The sequence below is a fragment of the Hippocampus zosterae genome, chromosome 9, assembly GCF_025434085.1.
Source record: "Hippocampus zosterae strain Florida chromosome 9, ASM2543408v3, whole genome shotgun sequence".
Taxonomy (NCBI): domain Eukaryota; kingdom Metazoa; phylum Chordata; class Actinopteri; order Syngnathiformes; family Syngnathidae; genus Hippocampus; species Hippocampus zosterae.
The window spans coordinates 10,822,656-10,832,198 of NC_067459.1; the positions used below are offsets into that span (position 1 = coordinate 10,822,656).

General features: G+C 43.7%; 1 protein-coding gene across 4 annotated transcripts in view; it reads left to right on the forward strand.

The window, feature by feature from the left end:
• The window catches only part of cbfa2t2 (CBFA2/RUNX1 partner transcriptional co-repressor 2), a 30,650-nt gene extending 21,480 nt beyond the window's left edge, over nucleotides 1–9,170 (forward strand). For all 4 annotated transcript variants that reach the window (XM_052075834.1, XM_052075835.1, XM_052075838.1 and 1 more), the window contains 6 exons: nucleotides 2–255; nucleotides 2,266–2,351; nucleotides 3,428–3,614; nucleotides 6,010–6,078; nucleotides 6,162–6,352; nucleotides 7,252–9,170. In XM_052075834.1, coding sequence (XP_051931794.1) covers nucleotides 2–255; nucleotides 2,266–2,351; nucleotides 3,428–3,614; nucleotides 6,010–6,078; nucleotides 6,162–6,352; nucleotides 7,252–7,578 — 1,114 coding nt within the window. In that variant the 3' untranslated portion in view covers nucleotides 7,579–9,170. The remainder of the gene's footprint in view (nucleotide 1; nucleotides 256–2,265; nucleotides 2,352–3,427; nucleotides 3,615–6,009; nucleotides 6,079–6,161; nucleotides 6,353–7,251) is intronic.
• Nucleotides 9,171–9,543: the final 373 nt, after the last annotated feature.

Here is a 9,543-nt window from a genome sequence, read left to right on the forward strand (position 1 = left end):
GGGTCAAGGAGAACGGCTTCCATGAGCGGCCGTCCGTGGCCATGGAGCCAACCGCCAAGCGCATTTGTACCATCAGCCCGGCTCCCCGCCACAGCCCCGCGCACCCGCTGCCTCTCAACGCCCAACTGCACCCGACGCCGCCGCCCCTGCAGCACTACGCCCTGGATGACATCGCCGCGCCGCACATCCTGCACCGCGAGCACAGCCAGCGCATGTTGGAGATACGAGAGCTCAAAGACAGACCCAGGCTGCCAGGTAATTAATGGTACCAATTAATTAGTGGAAATGATCGATTAATTCAATAATCGGGGGACATTTTGAAAATCCATATGCTTGCATCTCTTCAGGAATAGTCTGAGGAAGGCCCATCTTTTGTTCACAAGGTCCGAGAAGGCAGTTTTGGATAACATCGGTGTAGCGAGGAGCACAAATACTGAGGTGTTTAGCACCTTTTCATACCATACCCACACAGTTCCAATAGCCACGAGCAAAAATTGGTACTGTTAATTTTGTAACCATTTTTCACTAAGTATATTTTACACGTGTCATTTTGTTGTGTTTCAAAGTGGACATTTGTTTAATTGACGGCATTTAAACAGCAAAAACAGATGTTGTGCATGATAGGAGAAATAGGGCTCCATTTTGTATGCCCTGTCCTAAGTCTAGTGCAAGGTGAGGTTGAAATCTGTGCCTGGGTGGGCTAGACTAAGTTTTGTTATTTTCGCAGAGCAGTGCAAGTAGAACTAGCGCGGCACATTTAAAAATGGGGTTTGAGCATGCTGTTGTCATATTTATGACTGAAATATGATGACAACCTACACACATATCCGCCAAGCTCAGAATATGTCTCCTTGCACATCGATCAAAATTGGCACTACCTGCGCCAATAGTTAGACATGGTTCTGTCAAGCAGTTTAGTATACTTTCGACCACCAAATTGTCAGGTGCGCCGGGCGCATACCAACGGAAACTGCCTCGGCATACTGGAAAACTCGGTGCCAGGGGGTGGACAACTGTGAAATGTGAGTCCAATTTTTTTTTTTTATGTGGATGTAAACTACTGTTCCCTCAAAAAGCCAGTAAAAACAGATATTGTATTTTCACTTCTGGAGGCAGCAATTCATCACCAAGCAGACTACACACTAATTCGTCAATTAGTATGTTGATCTTTTGTGTACAAAAAATATCCGACTTTGGTTGTGTCTGCCCTAAAAAAATAATATACTGTATATATTTTTTTTACACACACTGGCTATCCCACTTGATTAAGGGTGGTCTCCTGTGTTTGCTTAGTTGGGCCCCCATGAATTGGGACTCAGTGTATCGTCTGCGTGTCGCTTATAAACAGAGCTGCGCTGTCCATGACCGACTGGATGGACTCTGGTGTATATCTGCCCTCCATTTCAGGGGGCTTGTCAGTTCTCGTTGGAAACTGCAGTAGCCGACACACACACACCTTGATATGTTCTTGGTGGAGGTGCTGTGTTTATGAGGTCTTAGTCCCTTGTCTCACAGCCTCCCGCCCGCCTGCCGCCACTTAACTTGAGACACACACACACACAAGTCCACACACGCATGTCTTTGAACTGATGAACGCTGATGAGAACCAGGAGGCCAAGGCGAGCCGACATAGGATTCATTCTTCTCAACGGGCCCAGTGTGCATGTGGCTTCTTGTCGGCTGTTTGTTTCTGCGTTATACGAAGATTGGCGCTTTCCTATGTCTTTCTTGTGTATGTCTGTGTGTGCGTAGTGTGTGCATGTGCATGTGTTTTTTTTTGTTTTTTTTATGATAGCAAACTGTGTGCGGCTGGTTGTGTTTAAATATCAGAGCCACTGCATTCAGCCTGAGTGTCTCCCTACTGGAACGCAGGGAGCTCCGCAAGGGGAGGGTGCCAGCAGAGACATTTGGCCAATGTGTGTGTGTGTGCGTGTGTGTGTGTGTGTGTGTGTTTGACAGCTGACATCCAGATGTGCTCCGGCTCCGGGTGCCGAAAGTCTGTTTTGCATCACAGGGCTTCTCTTTATTTCACCCTTTTCTCATCCTTCATCTCACTCATTTTTCTTCCCTTAGTGCCACAATGATGATGTCATTTAAATGCGAAAAAGATGCAAAAATATAAAAGAAGGTGTTTACAGGACACTGATGTCATGTTACAGATTTGAATGATGACGAAGTGATTACCGGCCTTTGGCGTCGTCGGCATTAAGAGGAATGTTAATTATTGGTCTGACTTGTGTGTGTGTGTGTGTGTGTTTTAATCAGGCACTAACGGGGGCTACCGCGAGGAGCCGGTTGACCACAGGCTGACTGACAGGGAGTGGGCTGATGAATGGAGGCATCTAGACCACGTAAGTGTCCCTTGTGTCTCCTCTGGTTGGCTAAGAAATGCCTTGACACATTTTTTATATTTAATACAGAACATGAGCATTTTTCATTGCCCTGACGGTATCGTTCTCAGAGTTTTTAGTATTTGTCTGTCTAGTGAGCTTGACAAGGCCTATACCGATAAACTGTATGGTTTAATTGGTGTACTCTGTGGATCCGATTCAGCCTCCAAAACTCTGCCTAGCAGCAAGTGGTCTAATTGGGGAAAACAATCCGATCACTTGTTTTGATGAAGACTGCTCGGTCTGCTAGATAATCAACTTTTGATTCTTGTTGTGGAGTATAAAAGAAATACTAGAAAATATGTAATAAATAAAATATAAATGCTAAACGATATACAACTAAACATATTTTCCTTGATCAACAACTGAATAAATAAAAAATGTATAATATATAAAATAATGCATACAAATATGTGAATAAAATTAAAATATGTATTTTCTTTGATGGATTGCTAAATAGATAATGTTTTGTGAATTTTTTTTAAATGACTTCATTGTGAGTGTGTGTGTGTGTGTGTGTGTGTGTGTGTGTGTGTGTGTGTGTGTTTGTGTGTACCTGTATGTACTGTATGTGTGTGTATATATATATATATATATATATATATATATATATATATATATATATATATATATATATATATATATATGTATATACACAGTATATATATATTCTCTCAAACAACCATCTGTGCTCACACTCACTTGAAATAAATAACAAAATATGTATTTTATTTCCTGAATAAATTGCTCCATCGATTTCATTTCTGTTGTGAACTACATTTTTTAAATTATATAGAACATTAAAAAAAATAAATAGAAAAAAAAGGTCTTGAAAAATGATCAGTTAATTCATTGATTGTTTTTCATTTTTAATGCCATGGAAGAATCTGAAAGTTCTAAACTTCTGTTTCCACCCAAGTTGTTTAATAGCATGGCTGTGGCTCAATTCAATACAAACGATCTATAATCATACTCAGTACAATTTAAAAAAATGTATAGAACTTATATGAAGGCAAACTTAACATCGTTGCGCCCAGGTACTGAACTCCATCGTGGACATGGTGGAAAAGACGCGGCGGTCGGTGAGCGTCCTGCGGCGGTGCCAGGAGTCTGACCGGGAGGAGCTCAACTACTGGAGGCGGCGTTCCAGTGAGCAAGAGGACGCTCGCAAAGGGGGCTCTGCGCCCTTCTCCAAAACGCACAGCCCCCACTCTGCAGAGTCTGGTAAGGATTTTGTTGTCTTCCTCTCAGCACCCACTATGCAATCAAGAGATTATTTTTATTTATTTTTGTTGTCATACCAAATCAAGAAAGACATACCATATTTTCACGATCATAAGGCGAACATAAAAGTCTGACATTTTCTCCAAAATGGACGGGGCACCTAATACTGCCTTGTGTATGCACGGAGTTCCAAAATCTGTGAATACTGTTGTGTGACTTCGATGACGGGCCCGCTTGACAGATTGATGTTGAGCCGACAAGTTGCTTATATAGAGGAAAGGCGGACGTAACTGAGGACAGCATGCGGACGTTAAAGGGGGAAGGGTGGGCGTGAAAGAGGTCGCTCAAGGCAGTCTCCCAGTAGGTGCCGGTAGGTGCATTGTACAAAACCACATCTCGAAAATGGCACCTACGAAGAGACACGCTAACGAAGCACAGTTTAAAATTCCATGCTATCAGTGACGCGGAGGACCATGACAATCGATTGTTTTGGGGGGCAATTTTTTTAAACGTCAGAACTCCTCAAAATCGCCATCAAATTGCACCATGCTCTGCCTGCTTTCGATGGCGGAGGCAAAAAAGGTTGGCAAATTAGCATCGCCCGTCTTTATAGGACACCTGCTTCTGATTAGGGCTCATTTGGGTGAATTCCCTTGTAAGAGTTTGTCAAAGTATGAGCCTAGAACGGCAGACCTCAAGCTCAATTTTGGAGCATGGATCCTTTTGACGTTCTTCTGTGTCCTCTTATTATTGACATGTTTACACCATTTTGTTTCAATCGAGGTCACTAGTGTCTGGGCTTTTTTTTTTAACTTTTCATGAATCATCAAACTCATAAAAGTTGGGCGCCGTGTTCTGCACACATTAGATGGCATAAGCAACAAAGTTTGGCAATTTTGCACTGCCCATCTGTTTCGGACACCTGTTTTCAATTTGGGCTCATTTGGGCAAATTGCCCAATAGGACAGCATCAAACTGCAAACCTTGGAATTTGGCTGCTTCATACCCAAAGTGGCGAAGCTCCTGTTAATTTTTCTATGGTGGCGGGCTGGGATGGGGTGGGGGCCGTGGGGGGGGGGGGGGTTGTAGGGGCTCATGTCTGGTATCCCTCAAAAACAAATTGTGGGGAATGTTGAGACCCTCCAAAACAACAATTCCATGAGGCACAAAAAGGTCAAGACTGACACTGCCCTCTAGTGGATGCAGAATAAACTCCACCTCAGCTGTGCACTGCCAGGCCAGCCTTGCGTTGTCCCCTGCTGGGCCACAGTCACATTCACAGGTGCCAGGACCGGCCTGGGCCATATCGGCCACAGAAGGGCCGTCCTGCGGGCCCAGAGTGACAACGCTGGCCAACATGCGCGAGTACCATCTGGGCCCCGGCACAGCCGAGAAGACAGCCCATCCACCGGAGAATTATTTTTGTTTCGAAAATGCATCCACAAAGACGACAGTTTCTAACAAAAGCAACCTGATGATATTATTAAATATCGCAGGCATACCTTCTGTTATGATCCGTGAGTTCATACGATGCAGAACGTTAGGATGTCACAAGTGAAATGGTGATTTGCACACAGGGAGAGATTTGCAAGCAAAGACAGAATGTTGACACAGCTTGTAAGCCGCCCCCCCCCTCCGACCAAGCCAAACACATTCCTCTCTAAGGCTGTCAGATCTCGCATCAGACGACGATAAACAACAATTCTCTTGCGTCTCCAGATATGAGAGCCCTGTTTGCATTGCAGATATTGATGCTCTAAAAGTGATGGGTGGGGAACTTTCTTCCTATCGGAGGCCATTTAAAGCTCTGAGAGAAGGGATCAGACCTTTTTGTGGATACGAAACCCTTCATGGGTCAATAAATAAATACGATGCACAAGCAGTGCCAATGAAATAGACACAAGTAATAGTAACACGGAGGGAGACCAAAACACAGTTTGGATAATCAGCATCATTATACATTCCAAAACTTGACATACTGTATATGAATAATGAATCAATTTATAAGCTGTTTCAAATGAAATACCTACGTCAACGGCGTGACAATCATTCATGAAGGAAAAATAAATAAATACATAGAATAAATAGAATATTCGGTTGTGAATGCTTCCTTTTGGCCCCTTTTATGGAAGTTGCTGGTTTATTTCCTTCACATTGCAAGCAGCATTGCATGTCACATAACTGCAATGAACACCGGTTAATCATTACTATCAGAGGGAGGACTACATAGCAATAATTACTAAAACATATGCAGGTTTGAATGTGAACTAAAGGCAGCAAGAATAGTCAGCAGCATTCTAGGGTGCAAAACTCAACATGGCTCAATAAGCAGTCCATACGTAAAGGGCTGCGAATGGAATACACTACTCAGGCCCTAACTGTGCTCTCTCTGCAGACTCTCAGCGTGATTTCGCCCCGCGAGCCGGCTCGGCGTATGTCACAGACGAGATCTGGAGGAAAGCAGGTGAGAAGCCGCCGAAGGAGCCGCTCGCTTGGCGTCGTCATGCATGTGAACCGACCGAACAGCATTTATCTGTCCATGCTCAGAGGAGGCGGTGAACGAGGTGAAGAGGCAGGCAATGGACGAGGTGCAGAAGGCCGTGGCCGAGGCCGAGCAAAAAGCTTTTGAGATGATCGCGGCCGAAAGGGCCAAGATGGAGAAGACGCTGGCCGATGCCAAGAGGAAGGCCCAGGAGGACGCCATCATGGTTATCAATGAGCAAGAGGATTCCAGCGAGGTCAGCCCAATCGCTCTCAAATTGTTCTGACCTCCCGTTTTATACAGACTATTTTTATTCTGCAGACTCTGCCTGGTTTCTTACCATTTGTTTGGATTTATCCATCGTAGGGAACAACATTGTGGTGGTGCGGGGGGCATCATTTTTCTCAATACTGTGATTTGATATGCGATTCTTTTTTTTTAAGGTCCTCTTCCCATGTATATTTTTTTTTAAAACGAGCTATTAATCAATCTATAGTGCAAGAAACAATATCATATTAATATTACACAAATGTTTAGTCTTAAAAGTTCTTGTTCAAATAAAGGCAAACTACGCAATATTTCATGTGAATTTGAATTGAACATCTGCTTCAGTTTGAATTGGTAACTTACTAAAGACTTTTGACTCGCAGTCTTTTGAAGCGTCCACTACGACAACTTCATAAAATTATCACAAGGGTGGCGTAAACATAAACAATAATGCAAACAAACGTGTGGCTTTATCACTTCAACTTTCCATGTTTCATGAAACAATGATAGGTTCACATGTGGACTGCATTTCTTAAGCGCTGAACTTTCCTCTGTGTATCCCACTTCTCTAACCAAAAATCATCCTTGATAGCATTCCGCTTCCCTAGATTAGGACAAGTGCTATAGAAAATGCTATAGAAAAAAAGGCGCTGTAGAAGATATATTATATTTATTTACTTATACATGTGCTTAGGTTTGAATGGTTGTTTGAACTTTGTACCCTGAGTTTGATTGACCATCAGTCCAGGGTGGACTTTTCTTGACCAAAGTCAGACAGAATAAGTTTCAGCTCTTCCTTTGTAGAATACAAGCAGGTTTATCAAAATCTGTGAGAAATGAAGCGCAGTCCCGACTTCTCTAACGCGCTGTCCTTGTCTTTTCTCACAGTGTTGTTGGAACTGCGGCCGCAAAGCCAGCGAAACGTGCAGCGGCTGCAATGCGGCGCGCTACTGTGGCTCCTTCTGCCAGCACAAGGACTGGGAGCGGCACCACCTCATCTGCAGCCCTGGACTTCAAGCTCAGCCGAAACCCGTGTCGGCCATCTCCGCCGCCAGAGTGGCGGCCGCCACTGCTGCCGGGGTGTCCCCCGTGGGGCTCACAACTTCCGATGTTGTGGCCTCGGCGTCCAGTCCCAGCGGGGACAAGGTTCCAGTGACCTCTCGCTCATCCACGCCTTCCACGCCGGCTTCAGCACCTGAGACCAATGGAAATTAGGAGGAGGAATGTGACTGAACTTTTTTTTTCCCGTCACTCCAGGACAGCATATGTTTCATCATCATCATCATCATCATCATCACTGACAGATTATGTGGGACTACGGACCAACAGATTGCCTGACAGATGGAAACAAAAACAAAAAAAATCAAGCTGATGACCCATCTCCTGTGGCAGGATGAACATTATTATAAGACGAGAGATTAAAATAATGTACACTTTGCTCTGAAGCAGCTTTCATTTCTACTTCTCTGTATATGCATTTAAAACGGCGAGGAGGAGGAGGCGGGTTATGTGTAATAATACCACCCATGAAACAGATTTAGTGGTGTAGATTTCAAGAAAAAAAGAAGAGTCACCAGATGTGTCAGTTTCGTTTTTTTTTTTTTCCCCCCGACAAAGCAATATTATAACACAAAGTGTTCACGTATGAAACTGTTTCCACATCACCAAAGCTACTTTGAACAAGGACCTCAGGAAAACACAGACAGAAGGATGTTGTTTCGATCAAGTGGTACACTTCAGTTCACTACAGTTTGGGGCAAAAGCCTCCCTCTTTCAAACACAACTCCGTAACGGCTTGCAAGCATTCAAAACTTACGCGTAGATGCACAGCAACACCAATGTCTCGGTTACCCCTTCAGTTGCTTTCAATGGGTGTCAAACTTTGCACACTGATGGTGCTCACTTACCCAAATTTAAGCCTCATACACACAGGTCCTGGCACTTGATTATTACAAAAACGCTAAACGGACACCCTTTCAGTCCGGTACTGCTGTGATGTGTGTCCCAACAGTTGGGTGAGAAAAAAAGTAGCACACAATACCAATCAGTTATGGGATGGACTGCATTTATTGTTTATATATTTACAGCCTGATTTGTGGAACTAATATATATTCTCTACCACACACACATGGTGTCGCATAAGTCTTCATACATGGGTCTAACATTTTTTTATTTTGATTTCAGCCCAGAGAATACATTTGAATAACGAGCAACAAAATGAAATCATCTTGATGGCCGGTTCAGTTAGCAGTCGTATGGTTTATGTCAAGAAACGTTTTTTCCCCTACGTATAGAGACTTATGGGACACCTAGTATGTACATGTATATGGGTGTGATCGGAAATGAAAAGCATTGATCGACGTTTGCCGATCACGATAGGTGCCGGATCGATCAGAGAACCACTTAAATCCTTGGAAAGTGTCATACAATTAGAAATGCCCAGGTAGCCTTTCTTTAGCACCAAACTGTACCGCTTGGCTGGAAAACGGACTAAGAAGATGATCATAGCGTTTTCTGAATCCACTTTGGCGCTTGAGCAACGTCTTTGTCGTAGCAATTCGGCGAAAAAGCCTGGTGGCAACTCCTCCCACAAGGACAAATCTCAGGAGATTAAATTTACACAACTTCAAATCCAACGTTGTACGAGCTATGCGACACTCACTTGCTCTCATTTGTTGTAAGTTTGTACAAAGAATTGTGCTGTTATTTTGTTTTGATGATTTGCTGTTTGTCCTTGAATCATTTGGTACAAATCACATGACAAAAGTTATATTGACGTAAGGTACAAAATAAATAGAGTTACTGAATATGCTTTTTTTTCTTTGTTTGGCTTTTCTTTAATTGGCTTTTATTATGTGCTATCCTTTCAATGTTTACAGCTCTTCTCTTTGGGGGCCATACCAGCAGACTTTTGATGAAAGAAGCTGCAAATTACATTTATGTAAGTTAAGGGGCTATTTCAGTGGTGATGCGATTTCCACTGGCATCCTTCATGAGGGCGGTCTTGATGTGTGGTCCAATGGGGCTTGGCGCAGCATTTGAAAGACCTGTCTAAGGTCGTTGCGCTGTGCTGCTGATTCCATGCGTTCGGCCTCTTCTCCCCAGTATCTCTCCCTGTCAGTTGCAATTGCCGCATTCCGTGCTGCATTGAGCCTCCGGTACTCTGTGATATCACCGCGC